The sequence below is a fragment of the Pteropus medius genome, unplaced genomic scaffold, assembly GCF_902729225.1.
Source record: "Pteropus medius unplaced genomic scaffold, Ma_sr-lr_union100, whole genome shotgun sequence".
In the NCBI taxonomy this organism is placed as follows: Eukaryota; Metazoa; Chordata; class Mammalia; order Chiroptera; family Pteropodidae; genus Pteropus; species Pteropus medius.
In genome coordinates, this window is record NW_024354499.1 from 16036146 (window position 1) to 16056464 (window position 20319).

General features: G+C 35.4%; 1 protein-coding gene across 5 annotated transcripts in view; it reads left to right on the top strand.

The window, feature by feature from the left end:
• Nucleotides 1–20319, top strand: part of LOC120594402 (immunoglobulin kappa light chain-like) — a 73587-nt gene that overhangs the window by 40378 nt on the left and 12890 nt on the right. The window contains exons 1-2 of one of the 5 annotated variants that reach the window (XM_039852392.1): nucleotides 10826–10987; nucleotides 11133–11430. The exons of 3 other annotated variants lie outside the window; for them this stretch is intronic. In XM_039852392.1, coding sequence (XP_039708326.1) covers nucleotides 10882–10987; nucleotides 11133–11430 — 404 coding nt within the window. In that variant the 5' untranslated portion in view covers nucleotides 10826–10881. Of the gene's footprint in view, nucleotides 1–10825; nucleotides 10988–11132; nucleotides 11431–20319 lie in introns of those variants that run through there. One more of the 5 variants, XM_039852391.1, reaches the window with a different exon arrangement.

Below are 20319 nucleotides of genomic sequence, written 5' to 3' on the forward strand. Positions count from 1 at the left end.
ACTTCCTCCTCTTATGTCCCTGTCACTTTTTGAGGTGCTATACTTTCTCTGGAGCTTAGGGCAAGTGTTTGTGAGTAAGTCTGAACTCAGGTCCCTTAAGAGGACACCTAGGTCTACAGCAGCCTTCTGTCTCACCCATACTAAGTTCCTGCTGATTATCACAGCCAGATGTTGTGGGAACTCCTCTTCCTGGCACTGATGCTTCAGGCTATTTAGGGTTAGGACTCCCTGCTCCTCAGTGAGGACCTAAGATATCAAGATAGCTAAGATATCTCTCTCAATTCTTAAATGACACATGTAGATGTGGGACCAGCTCATTTTATATTTCTGCCTCTCCAACCAATCTCTACATAGCTTCTCTTTTATATCTTTAGTTATAGAAATTCTGTCCAGCCATTCTTCAAGTGGTTCTCAAGGGTGATTGTTCTATAATTTAGCTGTAATTTTGATGTGGTTGTGGGAGGAGGCAAATGCAGTGTTTACCAACTCTACCAACTTGACTAGGTTTTTCTTTTAATGGTACATTTAGAGTATTATTTTTCTAATATGCCAGTGAAATTTGTGGATCTATGGTTACATTTCAATCATTATATTTATTTTTTTCATTGTCATTCTGAGTTCTGTTTTTTCTTTATTATTTATTCAAAACACTATACAAAATTTCTGGAATCTACATAAGATTGTTTTGTTTCATTCCTTTGTTTTCTCGTTTTTATTTCTCTCTATTTTTCTTTTTTGCTTTTATTCTTTCTTTTTCTTAATCTTATCTTTTTAAATGAGAGTTCATTAATTGATTGCAATTAATAGTAATAATCAATAATGACTTAATTATAATTTTTGGTTTGTGTCCATGGTGCACTTTCATTATTAGTACATGTATGGCTTCCTTCCTTCCTTCCTTCCTGCCTTCTTTCCTTCCTTCCTTCTTTTCTCCTCCCTCCCTCCTCCTCCTTCCTTCTTCTTCCTTCCTTTCTTCTTCTTCTTCTTTTTTCTTCTTCTTCTTCCTTCTTCCTTCCTTTCCCTTTTCCTTCCTTCCTTCCTTCCTTCCTTCCTTCCTTCCTTTCAACACACTAATTTATTCATTTGCTAATTTTAACAATGTAAATAGCTTCTGTGTCTCTTCCACAGAAAATGTAAGATAGGACAATTACATATCTGGTTGAGATTCTCCACAATCCCTAATGCCTAGCATCTCCCATCAAATTAATCACTATTCTGAACTCGTATTTTTGTATTTTTATTTATTTCTTCTATATGTATTCATCAAATAATCATTTTTATTGATTTGTTTTAAACTTTATAAATTTAAACCAAAGTAGCAAGGTTTAATTTATTTTCCTTTATGCTTGTTCACCTTCTTTAAGAAGTTTTTTCTATATCCAGGGTCATAAAATATGTTCTTATACTGTTTTCTAGAAGTTTTTTCTTTCATATTTAGGTTAATGATTCACTTAAAAATAATATTTGTACATGATAGAGTTTAAAGTTCATTTTGATATAATATGGATATCCAATTGATCCAGTATAATTAATTTATTTAAAATGATTTCTATTACATCATAGTGGCATCTTTATTGTAAATCAGATGACTATATATCTGTCGATCTGTTTCTAGATTCCCTAAATCACTGCACTGAATTATTTGCCTGACTCTTTACTAATACCATACTATTTTAATTACCATTACTTTGATATTTGGGTTGTATTAGTCCTTCAACTTTCTTCATATTTTTTAACTTTAGAATTTCCCCCAGCTTTATTGAAGTATAATATATGATTATGTGCTCATATTTATATTGTACAATTCAATGAGTTTTTTTTCAATTATAGTTGACATGCAATAATATATTAGTTTCAGTTGTACAGCATAGTAATTAGAGATCTATATAACTCACAAAGAGATCACCCTACTAAATCTGGTACCCCTCTTCTTCCTTACATATTTATTACAATGTTGTTGACTATTTTCCTTATGCTACACTTTATATCTCTATGACTATATTGTATCTATCCATTTGTACTTCTTAATTCCTTTGCCATTTTTCACCATTCCTCCAAACCCCTTCCATTTAGTAGCCTTCAAAATATTCTCTGTATCTATCGGTTTGTTTCCATTTTTGTTGTTGTTGTTGTTTGTTTTGTTCTTTAGATTCCACAGGTACATGAAATCATGTGATATTGTCTTCCTACATCGGACTAACTTCATTCAGTGCAATACCTCTAGGTCCATCAAGGTAATATATTTTTCTGTCCCTTTCCTTTTAGTCTGTGTGTCTTTTAATCTGAAGTAAGTCTCTTGTAGGCAGCATAGGTAGGGGTATTATTTTCTTATCCATTCAGCCACCTTATCTTTTGGTCAGAGCACTTAATTCTTCTCCACTTGAGGTACTAGTTGACAGGAATGTAGTTATTACCATTCTTTACTCATGTTTTTGATACATATTTTTTTCTTCTTAAAGAAGTCCCTCCAATATCTCCTGTAACATTGGCTTGATGTTAATGAATTTCATTAGCTTATTTTTGTCTGGGAAGCTGCTTATCTGCCCTTTGACAGATAGCTTTGCTGGATAAAGTATTCTTGGTTGAAGATCCTGGGTTTTCAACACTTTGAATATTTTGCTACAAGCCCTTCTGTCCTGCATAGTTTCTTTTGAGAAACCAGCTGCCAGTGTTATGAGTGCTCCCTTGTAGGTACCTAACTGCTTTTCTCTGGCTGTTTTTAAGATTCTCTCTTTGTATTTAACCTTTGGTATTTTAATTATAATGTGTATTGGCGTGGACCTCTTTGGGTTCATTTTTTGGGGACTCTCTGAGCTTCCTGCGATTATATGCCTATCTCCTTCGCCAGGTTAGGGAAGTTTTCTATCATTATTTTTTCAAATAGCTCTTCAACTTCTTGTTTCCCTTCAGGTAACTCTATGACCCAGATGTTTTTCCATTTAATTTTGTCGCATAGGCTCTTTAAATTATTATTATGCTCTTAGCTTCTTTTTTCTTGCTGTTCTGATTGGGTGTCCTTGGCTTTCCCATCCTCTATATTGGCAGTTTGATCCTCTTTTTTATCTACTCTGTTGATTCCCTCTAATATACTGTTCATCTCAGATAATGTGCTCTTCATTTCTGACTGGTCCCCTTTATCATTTCCATTTTTATGGTTTTTTTTTTTAATCTCTTTGTTAAAGTTCTCACTGAGTTCATCTACACTTCCCTTAAGTTCATTGAGCATCTTTATAACCAGTGCTTTGAACTCTGCATCTGTTAGATTACTTGACTCCATTATTCCTGGAACTCTGTTTTATTCTCTTATATGGTTTCTGCTTCTTTGTCTTCCCATTTTGGCTGTCTTTCTGTGTCTGTTTCTATGTATTAAGCAAAGCTCCTAAGTCTCCCAGTCTTATTAGAACACTGAGATTTTAATTGGCATATCTTTTATTATGAATGAAACTTATTACCTTTATATATGATTATTTACCATCTTTACAGAAGTGACTGCTTGTCATGTTTTTTCTTACTTATTTGTACTAATTATTTTTATAGTCTTATTAGAAGCCCTTTGGTGATTATATGTGTTGCAAATATCTTCTTCTGTATGCTTTAACTTAGTAATGCTTTTGACACTTTTGATCATTTCAATGCAGTCCACATGATCAATCTTTTATGTGTGGTCCTCTTGTCTTTTTTGAAAAGTGATTTCATATCCCATGTCGATAAATATATTACTACTTACTATTTTCCTGAAGCTTTATCACTGTATTTTATTTTATATATTTTTAATTTATTCATTTTATTTAGTTTCAAGTATACAGTGCATTGGTTAGATATCTATATAGTTTCTAAAACAATTCTCCCAGTTGCTCCCTCCCTCCTGATCCTCTACCTATTCATGTTATTTGCATTCCTTATGCCTATCACAGTATTTTAGATTATTAATCTACCTGGATTGAATTCTTTGATATAATGCGAAGTAGAAGGCCAGGTTTAATTTTTTCCAACTGTGAATAACAAATTAATTCATCATACTATATTAGAAAGAACTTTTTTTTTCCCACAAATCAAGTGTCCCAATAGATATAGATCTGTTTGTGGACTATGGCTTATTCCATTGGCCTATTTTTGTGGTAAATAGTAAATAGTAAATGCTCTATCAATATTTATTCTCGTACTCCATGATTAATCAAATGGCTAGAATCATTCAGGAAGTTTATTATGCTTTACCATCTTTCCTCTGAAATGGTAGTCTGAGGTCTTTATGTATCAAAAGAATATTAGTCTCACTGAGAGGTGTTTCCCCAAATGAAAGAACAATGAGGCTTTCAGAAGCATCACGGTCATATCTAGGGAACGGCTGGGTCCTGAAGCTGTAAATGTTTTTGTTTAAAGATGTAACATTGCAATGTCCTGACCATGTGTGTCAGCAGTAAGCAGCAGCATCAACTGTCTCCACATTGCTGATGGTGAGTGTAAAATCTGTCCCTGAACCACTGCCACTGAACTATGTTGGTATGCCTGAGGTCCAGGTGGATGTAACATAGACCAGGCCTTCAGAAATCTGGCCTGGTTTCTGCTGATACCAAGCAAATTTGATTTTCTCGTTGGGATTAATTTTGCAGGTGATAATTGTTTTCTCCCCTAAAAAGAACATCAGAGAGGCTGGAGATTGGATCATAGCATTGCCCATATTCAAATCTGCAATTTCATAAGACATGCCAAAGTCAATACAAATACAGAATTTTCAAAGGAAGAATTTTTGTGTGAAGTATCAGTTTTCTTTGGAGAAAGATTCCTTTTAGGTGCATATTTAACGTGATGAGACCCTCTGTGACTCCAATCCCAGCTTCCTCAGGAAGGATACTCTAAGCATAATTTCCCCTCCTTCCCTACTTTTCTCACTTGGGAGGTAGAGCAGCAGAAAGCACAAGAGCTGAGAAAAAGATCCCGTCTTGCTCTGAGATCTGACCCACTCCAGCCAACCTGTCTCCTCTTTTGAAGATCCATTCATAGCAACTCTGGGTGATGAGGTTTCTTTAAGGCAGGACTAATGCAAAGCAGATTCAGTTAGAGCAGAAACTGCATGGTCATCAGGCAGATGTTCTTGGTTTTCATTCTTCCTCATCAGCTGTAAAAGACTGGTAGTGGTTTCTTGGAGCACAGTGACAACCTAAGCCAACCAGACTAGGGAAACTGATGACTCCTCTCTGCACCATTCTAGCTACTCTGAAGGAAGAGGTCATTGAAAGCCAGGGCCATCTTAGGGGGCAAGTCTGGGAAAATCGTAGTGACGTGAGAATACAGTAAACAAAAAAAAAATTGAAAGAGGTGTCACAATAGAAGATTTGAGCAGCATTCTTGTGCCTTAGTTCCTTATTTTAAAGAAATTAGAGTGTAAGGTGTGATTGAAGGAGTTTGAGTCTTATTTGAATATAAACACAGTCCCTCCTCTTTTTTGGTATGTCCTATGTAGGCAGTTTGGAAAGAGGCTATATATTATCTGGGACACACTAAGCTTCTTCCCATAGATGCCAATTTTGTGGTCCCAGTTTCTCCATCAAGGATTACTCTTGTTATTATTTTTCTGTGGAACTATATATTCCAGTAATTTTGATTTCAAAACTTTCATTTTCTCCTTTTTCTCATTCCCTCATTTTCTGCTTCTCATTTCCTCATTTTCTATTTTATCAACAAATAATCTATGCCTTATATCAGAAATGTGAATCAATTCACTGTTTAACTATAATTCCAATAAAGAAAACAAATTTGAATATTTTCAAATTCTGTTGGTTTACATATTTGACATTAATAAGTGGAAATTCATGTCGTCATCTTAAAACTGTAGATGTAATTTATTGATACTCTCAGTTGTCTGGAACTCTTGCAATCCGCCTCAGTTCCACACCACTGCACGAACTTCTGGCACATTAGAAAAACCTGGATCTAAGAGGAACTCTATCTAGGCATTTCTCATAAAGAATCTTAGATCAATACATGATTAGCTAGATTTTCTCATGAGTATGCAAAAAAAATCCACTAGTTACCAATTTTCCAAGTTCAACTGCTGGGTATCCTGAATCCACAGCTGGGTTCAGAGAGAGATTCTTGAGCTCCAGGTATGAATCTCACTTATTTTTGCTCTGTCAGTAATGCAGGGTCTCATTCCTTCTCTCAGCATCACACACAAAGTTTCGGCCTGCTGAGGCTAGTCCCTAATATTCTTGTGTCAACACAAGAAAGGGCCTTAATACTCATAATAATCTTTTCTTGTCCTTAAAGGTAGGATGATTGTAGAAAAATTGTAGATATCAGAACTCTATGACAATCGATTTCTGTGGTCTTGGGATGGGTGTGAGTAAGAAGAAGGACATAAAACTCAACCATCAGTGTAGAAATTGAAGAAGAAGAAATTTGAGCTGGGATACAGTGCTTATAGTTGTCTGTTGAAATTCATGTTTTCCAATTTGGGGCTAAAAGGACTCCTAAAAACTACCAAATTCTATCTCATTATTTCACTGGGGAAATTTTATATGTAATTTCATGCTGCACAAAAAGGAAGGTGGGATACCACTCCTAGAGATCCATCTTGGGTTACAGGTCAGGTAGCACTTCTCATGTTTCTCTATCTCCTGCACCACTGGGAAGTCCCAGTGGGTGGATGACTATATATATATATATATATATATATATATATATATATATATATATATAAGAGAGAGAGAGAGAGAGAGAGAGAGAGAGAGATTTATCATATATATATATGTGTGTATATATATATACACACACACACACATACACACACATATGTATACATATATGTATATATATACACATATATACACACATATATGTATATATGTATACATATATGTATACATATATGTATATATGTATGTATATATGTGTATTTATGTATATATACATAAATATATTTCATAAGGTGGCTTATCAGGGGCTGTTTTATCAAGCAATGAAAATTGTGGTACAAGAGACGAACTCTTAATGACTTTTTTTTCACTTGATTCTTACAAAATTGAAAGCTCCTTGTGAAATTTCTCTGTTTTATCTGAAAAGACCACATAGTGACTCTTGATCATTCCCCTTCCTTTTAGTTAATTGACCTTATATGCAACATATTATTTATTTAGAAAGAAAAAAATATATAGCTCATAGTTCCAAGCAGAATTTAGTCATTTATTTCCTAAAGAGCACCTATAACTTCCAATGACTATTCTTTATTTTACATATTATTCTCATATTTCCTATTTCAAACTTTTAAAATCTGTAAATAAATTTATATTATCAAAAAGCCCCAAAGTGAGAAAGGGGCACTGGGCAGCCTGGGCCCTCCCAGTCAGAGCAGAAGGAAGAGGGGTTGAAGCTGCCCACGTTCAGATCTCCACTGTATAAATGTCCCCAAGAGCTCCCTCCCCACCCCAGGTGAGTGTTCCCACTGCTTGCTGTCCTGCAGTTTGTCATGGGGCACAGCGGGTGGGCTCCCTTACTGCTGGATCCCCAGGCCCTCTGGCCCTTGAAAGGATGGTGGTTCTCCAGAGTTTCTGATTTATGCCTGTCTTTTCAACACCACAAGTTCAGTGTGAGTGTACCTAGGAATGGGCAGATGAGGACAGGAGCAATGAGCACCTGGATAAAGTAGGGAGAGATTCTTCTCCAAGCCAACCCTACTGTCCTCCATCACCCAGCCAGGGAACCTATGCTGAAGTCAGGATGTGCCCCCTGCTGGTTAATACCAGGCACCAGGGATATTGGACAGGAAGGCAGCTTCACACCATAGAGTCCCAGAGCCAGGGCTTGGTTCCTGTGCTCAGACATTGCAGAGAAGACAAACAGACGTTTGCAGCAAAGGTGCCACCCTCCAGTACCTCTCATTTTCACTGTCAGGCAGGGGGGTCAACCATATGATGCCCTCGCAGATCACAAGCATCACCCAGGACACTCCTGAGGTCTCTGACTTTTGTGCTACACAAAGGTAGGATATCACTCTTAGAGATCCATCCTGGGTCACAGGTCAGGTACCACTTCTCACGTTTCTCTATCTCCTGAACCACTGGGAAGTCCCAGTAGGTGGATGACCAGAGTTTTTTCTTCACTACTATGTAGAATTTGAGGCTCTTGATTGGCTCCTCCTTTTTGGGCAAGTGACTCCTGGCCACTGCATAGTGCCGCAAGCAACTATTATTAAAGATGAGTTAATCATTGTGAGAGAGAGAAAAAGAGAGAGAGAGAGAGAGAGAGAGAGAGAGAAACAGAGTTGATTGTTTTTTTGTTTCTGCTTGCTAGTAAGTGACTTTATGCATAGCACAATGTGGCTGGAACTTGCTTTCACTATTATCTGGTAATAAGATTTTGAAGTAGTTTATCTTCACCTACATATAACTCTCAATGTCTATGAATATTATTACCACAACTAAAAATATTAATGTATTTGTTGTGCATGCCTCCATTGAAAGTGTTCACTAATTTAATGGGATGAATGATTAAAATAAAGGACTTCGTCCAGCTGTTAAGAATGCTGCATGAAGGCTAGCGTCAGTTGTCAGCCCTCCAAGGGGATGGCCCTGGCCGAAGAAAACTACCTGGCACAAGGTCACACTTATTTTCCAGGAAAGAAAATATCCAATAATTATGCAATGCAAAGGTATAAAGGTCAGTCCCTTTACTCCACGTCAGAGTACTGGGTTACTCAGAGGTTTCTGTTATAGCCAGATAAGTTATTACATGATCAAAAGAAGGTGGTATCTAAATAAATATACCCTTTTGTCATCATCCTGCATGTTAAAAAAGAGTAAATTAATATGCTATAAAAATAATATTGGGAAATCTTTCCTAAAGAACATATAATGAAGCTAGTGATTCACTTGCAACTCATATAAAACTGACCTCTGGCCCCTAGTGATTCACACCCTTTCATACAAAACACACTTACACATTCCCAAGATCCCTAAAAGTCTCATCCCATGATAGCATCAGCTCAAAGTCCAGAATATCTTCACCTAAATCAGATCTAGATGCAGATGAGTCTCCTCAGGTGCAATTCCTGAAGCACAGATTCCCAAGTACATTTCTTCTCAATTTATAGACATGTGAAAGAAAAGACAAAAGATACCTTCCTATACACACTCAACATACAATGGTAAGATAGGCATATTATAACATTATAGTTGTTCCTGTTCAGAAGGTGGGGAAATGGGTGGTGCCAAGGACTTTCTGGTCCAAAGCAGTAATGAAATCCAGCTGGGCAGATGTTGAAAGTTGCTTGATTAGGTCTCAAGTCCTGGGAGAATAATTTACCGCAGATTTTGGCTCATCTTTTGGTTCTGCCCTCTGGGTTACTCTTACTTTTTTATAAAAAGTAACAAGGGTTTGCAGCTAAGTAATATTTTTCGGGCTGCTCCCTACCTGTACAAATCTGGGCTCCAAATCCTCTCCTCATTCTGTAATCCCTCTGTCCCCTTCAATCCAAGTAGCCCATTTTCAGTTACCAAAATCTGTATTAGTTATCAATTGATATGTAACTAGGTACCCAAAATTAGATGCTTAAGGCAACAAACATTTATATATCACAGATTCTGCAAGAACCTGGGCACAGATTAGTTGGGTGACTCTGGCTCAAACCCCTTTATGAGTTTACAATCAAGCTGCTGGCCAAAGCTGTGGTCTTATCAACAAGTTGTACTGGTTGGGAGAGACACAATTCATCTTTGCTTTCATGGTTGATGGAAAGCTTCATTCTCTCATTACAGGGCAACCCCATTATATGGCAAGCTGTCTTGTCCCAGGGATAGTGATCCAAAAGACAGAAGAAAAAATGTCCAAGATAGAAGCCATAGGCTTTGATAACTTAATACCTGACGTGACATTCTATTACTTCTGCCATATTTCATTCTTTACTATCATGTAATTTTTTCACTGAGGTCCCAAAATTATGTAGCTAGCCCTGTTTTCCAGCCATATGTACCAGACATGTATAAGATTGAATCCTCTAAACTTCTTGTGAATGCTCTGTTTCATCAGCAAAGAATACCCCATCTCCATTATTCTCATTCCTTTCTAGGAGAATGAAATCAGGTAAGTGTAATTTTATTTCTAAGGAAAAGGAAAAGTGTTATCTTAATTTCTTTTCAAACTGATTGTAGCAATTCAACTTCTCATCCTTTATCTCTTTTACTCTACTAGTGAGTTGCAATTTTCAAGTTTCCACTCTTGAATTCTGCATGTGGTTTAAAAAATATAAATTTATAGTATACAAAGAAAATTATTTTAGATTCTACCCTAAACCATTGGGAAGACGTTAATTCACTTTAGTCAAAATAAAGGAAAGTAAAAAATTTCAAATGTGAAAATAAGTTCCAGTGTGAAGAAATTATGATTCAGTATAACTTTGTATAAATATTGGAAAGTAAAGCTGAGGATTGATGAAACCAAGTGTGCAGTTGGAAACAGTACTAAAGAGACACCTCTCTGAATCCTGTATTCAACCACAAGTGAAGTGATTAGAATAGGGTGCTGAATGTGGAACACAGAAAGAGGCAATGGTTGCTGATGTCAGAAATATTGCTATGGTATCTAATAGCAGCAGTTTACTTAGCATCAGAGTAGCAGAAGATGTAATGTGAATCCCGCAGAATAATAAAAAGTTTGGGTGCAGAAAAGCAAAGGAAGGGAAAGATGATGACAGTTGCCCAGGTGTTCAAGTTTTAGTTATAATCCTTTTAAGAGTAAGCAAAGCTATAAAAATAACACATGTACAGCTCATGCATGAAATTTCACACTGTGCCATTTAAACACTGCCTCTCCATCCTACTGCCACGTACCATATAATTTGCATATTTGTCCCAAATGTAACCTCCTTAAAATCTCTGAGGCTATATAATGTATGTTATCCAACTGATGAGGATATTAACTATACCCAAAAGTCAGTTTGAGGCTATGGGTTTCCAGGTGCAACTCATCAGCTTCTTGCTTCTCTGGATTTCTGGTGAGAGAAATATTTCCAACTTTCTGGGGCACTTTAGTCCTCTAAATCTCAATATAAATGTTAGGTCTTCATAAGACATTGATTTTTGTCATTTTCTTCAAACATGGTGCTTTTGATTTATTTTTCCTATTTTCTTTCCAAACAGATACCAGGACAGAAACAATAGTTACACAGTCTCCAGCACTTTTGTCAGCGGCTCCGGGAGACAAAGTCACCATCACCTGCAAAGCCAGTCAAGACATTGATGATGACATGAACTGGTATCAACAGAAACCAGGAGAAACTCCCATGCTCATTATTAGAGAAGCTACTACTCGTTTATCTGGGGTTCCATCCCGGTTCACTGGCAGTGGGTATGGAACAGATTTTACCCTGACAATTAATAACATGGAAACTGAAGATGCTGCATATTATTTTTGTCAACAAGATGATAATCTCCCACTCACAGTGATATACTTTGTTACAAAAACCCCCAAATGCCTTCAATGGTACTATCTCAGCTGCTACTGAAAATGTTCAGTATGTGGGACTGGATGACCCACTGGTATTTATAAAGTTTCTCCATGCACATGTATACCCACTTCCTTTTTCTGTTTCTGTATTTTATGCCTGACATACTTGTTATGATAAGACTATAACAACCTTCAATCACTTTGTCCAGCTTTGCCAATGACCACACTTTGAAGCGGAAATAAATTCACCTGACCACGTCCCTGTCTTTTGCCACATCTATCATGTCCACTTCCAAGAAAAACCAAGAACAATGTTGGATTCAGCTCAGGTTCCAAAACAATGGAATATTACTCAGCCATAAAAAAAAAAGCTGAGGTAACAATCAAACAAAATAGACTTCAAAACAAGGGCTGTAACAAGAGACAAAGAAGGGCATATCATAATGATAAAGGGACAAATTCAGTGAAGATATCATTCTTGGAAACATCTGCACATTCAATGTAGAAGCCTCTAACTATATAAAGCAAATATTAATAGATATAAAGGGAGAGATCAACAGTAATACAGTAACAGTAGGGAACTTTGAAACCCTATTGACATCATCTAGACAAAAAACCAACCAGGAAACAATGGCCTTAAATGACTCATCAGACCATATGGACTTAATTTATATTTTTAAGTCATTTCACCCCAAAACAGCAGAATATATACTTTTTCAAGTGAACATGGAACATTTTCCAGGATAGACCACATTTTAGCCCACAGAACAAGTCTCAATAAACTTAAGATTTAAATCATATCAAGCATATTCTCTAACCACAATGCTATAAAATTGTAAATCAATTATAAGAAGAAAATTGAAAATCACACAAACACATGGAGGCTAAATATGATGATACTAAACAGTGAATGGGTTAACAATGAGGTCAGGTAGAAATCAAAACATGACTTAAGACAAATAAAAAGAAAACTACAACCACCCAAAATCAATGGGACACGGCCAAAGCAGTTCTAAGAGGGAAATTTATAGCAATACAGGTCTACCTAAAGGAACAAGAAAAATCTCATGTGAACAATCTAACATTACACTTAAAGGAACTAAAAAAGAAGAAGAAACAAAGTCCAAATCGAGTGAAAGAAAATAAATAGGAAAAATCTAAGCAAAAATAAACAAAATTGAGTCTAAAAACAATAGAAAAGATCAATGAAACTGAGAAAAGACATACAAAATTAATAAACCTTTAACCAGACTCATCAAGAAAATAAGAAATAGAGCTCAAATAAATAAAATCAGAAATGAAAGAGAAGTGACAACCTGCACCACAGAAAGACAAAGGATTACAAAAAAAAATTCTAGAAACAATTATATGCCAACAAATTAAACAATCTGGAAAAGATGAGTAAATTCCTAGAAGCATACAATCTTCCAAGACTAAATCAAGAAGAAACAGGAAATTTGAATAAACTATAACTACTAACAAAATTGAATTAGTAATCAAAAAATTCCCAACAAAGAAAAGTTCTGGACCAGATGGCTTCACAGGTGAGTTTTACCAAACATTCAATGAATTAGTACCTCTTTCTCCAGCTATTGCAAAAAACTGAAGAGGAGAGAAGGTTCCCAAGCTCATTTTACAAGGCCAGATAAAGGGTATCTGGTTTGATCCCCAAACCAGATAAAGATATTACAAAAAATAAAATTATAGGCCAATATCTCTGATGAATCTAGATGCAAAAATGCTAACAAAATATTAGCAAACTGAATTCAGCAATACATTAAAAAGATCACACACCATGATCAAGTGGGATTTATTCCTTTGATGCAAGCTTGGTTCAATATCTGCAAAGCAATTAACGTGATACACCACATAAACGAAAATGAAGAATAAAAATCATATAATCATATATAGGTACAGAAAAAGCATTTGATAAATCCAGCATCCATTTCTGATAAAAACTCTTAGTAAAGTGGGTATAAAGAGAACATACCTCAACATCATAAAGGCCATATATGACAAACCCACAGCTAAAATCATTCTCAATGGTGAAAAACTGAAAACCTTTCCCTTAAGATCAGGAATAAGACAAAGATGTCCACTTTCACTACTTTTGTTTAACATAGTAATAGATGACATAACCACAGCAATGAGACAAGAAAAATAAATAAAAAACATCCAAATTAGAAAGGAAGAAATAAAATTGTCCTTATTTGAAGATGACATAATACTATACAGAGAGAACCCTAAAGACTTGATCAAAAAAACTATTGCAACTAATAAATGAATTTAGTAAAGTAGCAGGGTACAAAATTAATATTCAAAAATAAGTTGAATATTTTTGAATATCTTTATACACAAATAACAAACTATCAGAAAGTGAAATTAAGAAAACAATTTATTTGCAATTGAATCAAAAGAACAAAATAACTAAGAATAAATTTAAACAAGGAGGTAAAAGACCTGTATCCAGAAAACTACAAGACATTGAAGAAGGAAACTGAAAAAGATAGAAATAAATGGAAGGCTATACTGTACTCACAGATAGGAAGAATTAACATTATTAAAATGCCCATATTACCCAAAACAATCTCTAGATTCAATGCAATCCCTACCAAAATACCAATGGCATTTTTCACAGAACTTGAATACTAAAATTTATATGAAACCATAAAAGACCCCAAATAGCCATGGTAATCTTGAGAAAGAAGAACAAAGTTGAAGGTATCATACTATCTGATATTAAACTATGTTACAAGGCTATAGTAATCAAAACACATGGCACTGGCATGAAAAAATAGACACATAGATCAATGGAACAGAATAGAGGGCCCAGAAATAAACCCATGCTTATATAGTCATTTAATCTATGATGAAAGAGAAAAGAATATACGATACATTAAAGAAGTCTCATCAATAAATGGTGTTGGGAAAACTAGACAGACAAATGCAAAAGAATGTAATTGAATCACCTTCTTATACCACATATGAGAATAAACAAAATGAATTAAAGACCTAAATGTAAGAACAAAATCCATAAAACTCTTAGAAGAAAATATAGGCAGTAAAGTCTTTGAAATGGCTCTTAATAATATTTTGGGGTGATATGTCTCCTTGGGCAAGAGAAACAAAAGAAAAAATAAATAACAGTCCATCAAACCAAAAAAGTTTTTCACAGCAAAGGAAACCATCAATAAAACAAAAAGACATCCTACTGAATGAGCATATTTTTACATGTCTATTGGCCATCTGTATGTTCTCTTTGAAGAAATGTCTATTCAAGTGCTCTGTCCATTTTTAAATCAGATTTTTTTTTTTTTTTGGTGTTTGCCATGTCCAGCAAGTGGTAAATCTTGCCACATCCAGTTGATAATATATTCTCAATGAACATTCACTAAAGGTTTACTATTCAAAATATATTAGGAACTCATGTAACTTAACATCTGTGGAGAGTGGGTTGCAAGCTGACAAGGTCCTTGCAATCTGTGAGGTCAACCAAGGGTTGACTCATGTCTAGAACCCTCTTAAGAATGAGGATAATCTATGGAAATGAAAACGATTATAGCAGGGTGTGTAGGGTAGGGATAATCTACGGAAATGCAAATGATTATAGCAGGATGTGTAGGTTGGGTGGAAATAATCAATATCCAGCAAATGTATGCTCTTGTATAAAAACAACTTGCAAAAATAAAATCACTCTCTATGCCAACATCAGTGGATAGTGGGCCTCCTGATCCCAGCTTTCTGTCTTCTTTCTTTTCTCAATCTCCCACCATTCCCACTCAGGATTATTTTCCAGGGCTGTGCTGGACGTGGCAGTATTTACCACTTGCTGGACACGGCAAACACCAAAAAAAAAAAAAAAAATCTGATTTAAAAAGGGACAGAGCACCTGAATAGACATTTCTTCAAAGAGAACATACAGATGGCCAATAGACATGTAAAAATATGCTCAGCATCACTAATCATCAGGGAAATGCATTTCATTTTTATTTTTTTATTTTTATTATTTTTTATGGTGACACTGGTTAATGAAATCCAATAAGTTTAAGCTGTACACTTTAACAATAAGGCATATATACTGTTACGCTGTGTGTTCACCTCCCATAGTTAGATTTCTTTCTGTCACTATGTATTTGACCCCCTTTACCCTGTCTACCTCCCTCCTTCCCTTTCCCCGCTACCCTCTGGTAACCATTAGTCTATTGTCCATGACCATGAGTCTCTGTTTGTTTGTCCTGTTCATTTGTTGCTTTTTAGATTTATATCCCACATATATGTGATATCATGTGATTTTCAACTTTTTCTGTCTGACTTGTTTCGCTTAACATGATTATCTTGAGGTCCATCCATGTCGTTGCAAATGGCAGTATTTCATCTTTTCTTATGGATGAGGGAAATGCATTTTAAAACCACAATGAGATATCACCTCACACCTGTCAGAATGGCTATCATCAATAAATCAACAAACAACAAGTGTTGACAAGAATGTGGAGAAGAGATGCACTATTAGTGGGACTGCAAATTGGTGCAGCCACTATAGAAAACAGTATGACAGTTCCTCAAAAAGTTAAAAATGGTGGACTAAGTAAAAGCAGGGTTTGTCTCCTCCCAAGTCCACATTGAAACTACAATCAAATTATAAAATAATCAACGTGGAGAATCACCTTTAGTCCAGCTGATCATAACACCTACGTCTGATAATATAAAGGAGACACATTGAAGCCAATCCAGCATAGGCAACAACCATCTGCGGATTGCTTTGTAGTTCTCACTAGGTAGCCCTGAGCAATCAAAGGGAGTAGCTGACTTTGGTCCCTCCCAATGGGCCACAAAACCAACACATCTGGAGGCTGGCACCAGACCACAATGGAGCAACTCCTGACCAGACCCATTAGTGATACACACAAAGGGTGATTGCAACAAGTACACAAGCCTGCTAGGGAAAATCCCAGTCAGTGGGGTTAGCCTCCACATAGCAACTCTTACCCTTTGGGTGCAGTGAATTCCCACAATTAGTCAGCCTGAGCATTAATCCCATCCACTGATCTACTAACAACAATAAAGTCTTGGCGACAACAGAAGATCACACACAACCCACATAAAGATTACATCCAGAGCCCCTGGCATAAGGAATCAGGGAGAGTGTTCCACTGGGCCACATAGGACACCTTCCACATTAGGTCATCCAGCCAAGGTTGAGGTATGAAACAAATATTCTTGACACATAGAAATGAACACAGAGAGGCTAATAAAATGAGAAAACAAAGAAACATGCCACAAATGAAACAACAGGAGTAAACTCCAGAAAATAAGCTAAATGAATAGGCAAGCAACTTACCAGAGACAGAGTTCAAAATAATGGATATAAGGATGATCAATGAACTTATGGGGAGAATTGATGAGTACAATGAGAACCTCAACAGAGAGATAGTAAGCATAAAAAAGGACATAGAAACCATAAAAAAGAGAACCAGACAGAAATGAAGAATACAATAACTGAAACGAAGAATATAGTAGAAGGATTCAACCGTAGGTTGGACAAAGCAGATGATCGAATCAGCGAATTGGAAGACAAGGTTGCAGAATACACCCAATCAGAACAACAAAAAGAAAAAAGAATTTAAAAAATGAAGATAGTTTAAGAGACCTCTGGGACAACATGAAGTATAAAAATATCCAGATCATAGGAGTACCTGAAGAGGAAGAGAGAAAGCAAGTGATTGAGAATCTATATGAAGAAATAATGGTAGAAAACGTCCCTAACTTGGTAAAGGAATTAGCCATATGAGTTCAGGAAGCACAAAGAATCCCAAACAAGAGGAATTCAAACAGACCTACATCAAGACACATCATAATTAAAATGCCAAAGTTCAAAGACAAAGAGAGAATCTTAAAAGTAGCAAGAGAAAGGAAGCTAGTTACTTATAAGGATACCCTCATAAGAATGGATGCTGATTTTTCAATAGAAATGGCAAGAAATATTCAAAGTTATGAAAAACAAGAATCTACAACCATGAATACTCTACCCAGCAAGGCTTTTGACTAAAATGGAAGGTGAGATAAAGAGCTTCTCAGACAGGAAAAAGCTTAAGGAATTCATCACCAACAAGCCAGCATTACAAGAAATGTTAAAGGAACTTCAGTAAAAAGAGAAGGGGTAAAAAAAGAAAATAAATAACAAATATGAATAATAAAATGGCAGTAACAATGTACCTATCAGTAATCACTTCAAATGTAAACAGATTAAATGCTCCAATCAAAATACAGGGTAACCGAATGGATAAGAAAACAAGACCCATGCATATGCTGTCTACAAGAGGTCCACTTCAGATCGAATGACCCTCACAGACTGAAAGTAAAGAGATGGAAAAAGATATTTCATGCAGACAGAAGAGAAAAAAAAAAAAAAGCCAGGGTAGCAATACTTATATCAGATAAAATAGACTTTAAAACAAAGGCTATAATAAGAAACAAAGAAGGGCATTACATAATGATAAAGGGATCAATATATCAAGAGGATATAAACCTAGTAAACATATATGAACTCAACATAGAAGCACCTACATACATAAAGCAATTATTGACTGACATTAAAGAACAGATCAATAGTAATATACTCATAGTAGGATACTTTAACACCCCACTGACACCAAGGGACAGATCAACAAAGAAAAAATGGGCCCAAAAGACACACTACACCAGAAGGATTTAATAGATATTGTCAGAGCATTTTACCTCAAAGCAGAAAAATATACATTCTTCTCAAGTGCTCATGGAACATTTTCAGGGATAGACCACATGTTAGGCCGTAAATCAAGTCTCAGTAAATTTAAGAAGACTGAAATCATATCAACCGTCTTCTTTCATCACAATGGTATGAAACTAGATATCAACTACAAGAAAAAAACTGGAAAATATGCAAACACATGGAGGAAAAATAACATGCTACTAAACCATAAATGGGTTATTAATGACATTAAGGAAGAAATCAAAAGATACCTAGAGACAAATGAAAATGAAAACAGAACAACTCAAAATTTATGAGACATGGTGAAAGCAATCCTAAGAGGGAAATTCATAGCAATACAGGCCAACCTCAAGAAACAATGAAAAGCTCAAATAAACAATCTAATCCTATGATTAAAAAAACGAGAAAAAGAACAGCAAACAAAGCCCAAACAAAGTGAATAGAAGGAAAGAAATAATGAAGATCAGAGCGGAAATAAATGAAATACAGTCTAGAAAAACAATACAAAAGATTAATGAAACCAAGAGCTGGTTCTTTGAAAGGATAAACAAAATTGACAGACCTTTAGCCAGACTCATCAAGGAAAAAAGAAAGAAGACTCATATAAATAAAATCAGAAATGAAAGAGGAGAAATAACTACGGACTCCATAGAAACACAATGGATCATAAGAAAATACTACAAGCAATTATATGCCAACAAATTGTACAATCTGGAAGAAATGGACACATTGCTAGAAACATACAATCTCCCAAGCCTGAGTCAAGAAGAAACAGAAAATTTGAACCAACTGATTACCACCAGTGAAACAGAATCAGTAATCAAAAACCTCCCAAAAAACAAAAGTCCTGGACCAGATGGCTTCATAGGCGAATTTTACCAAATATTCAAAGAAAAATTATCACCTATTCTCAAACTATTCCAAAAAATTCAAGAAGAGGGAAGGATCCCTAACTCCTTTTATGAGGCCAACATTATCTTGATTCCCAAACAAGACAAAGACATTACAAAAAAGAAAACAATAGGCTGATATCTCTTATGAACATCTATGCAAAAATCCTCAACAAAATATTAGCAAACCGAGTTCAGTAATACATTAAAAATATCATACACCATGATCAAGTTGGATTTATTCCTGGGATGCAAGGTTGGTTCAATATCTGTAAAGCAATTAATGTGATACACCATATTAACAAATCGAAAGATAAAAACCATATGACCATATCAATAGATGCAGAAAAAGCATTTGGCAAAATCCATTTATGATAAAAACTCTCAGCAAAGTGGGAATAGAGGGAACATATCTCAACATAATAAAGGCCATATATGACAAACCTACAGCTAACATCATACTCAATAGGGAAAGGCTAAAAGCTTTTTCCTTAAGGTCAGGAACAAGACAAGGATGCCCACATTCATCACTCCTCTTCAACATTGTATTGGAAGTCTTAGCCACAACAATAAGACAAGAAAGAGAAATAAACAGCATCTGAATTGGAAAGGAAGAAGTAGAACTCTTGTTATTTGCCAATCACATGGTACTATATAGAAAGAACCCTAAAGATTCCACCAAAAAGCTGTTAGAACTGATCAATGAATTCAGTAAAGTAGCAGGTTACAAAATAAATATTCAGAAGTCAGTGGCATTTTTATAAACCAATGATGAACTTTCAGAAACAGAAATTAAGAAAACAATCTCATTTACAATTGCATTGAAAACTATAAAATATCTGAGAATCGAATTAATCAAGAAGATAAAAGACCTGTTTTCAGAAAATTATAAGTCATTGAAAAAAGGAATTGAAGAAATATAAATGAATCGAAGCATATACCATGTTCATGGGTAGGGAGAATCAACATCATTAAAATGGCCATACTACACAAAGCAATCTATAGATTCAATGCAATCCCTATCAAAATACCAATGGCATTTTTCAGAGAGTTAGAACAAATAATCCTAAAATTTATATGGAGCCATAAAAAAACCTGAATTGCCACGGCAATCTTGAGAAAGAAGAACAAAGTTGGAAGTATCACACTATGTGATATCAACCTATACTTCAAGGCTACAGTAATCAAAAGAACGTGGTACTGGCATAAAAACAGACACATTGATCAAAGGAACAGAATAGA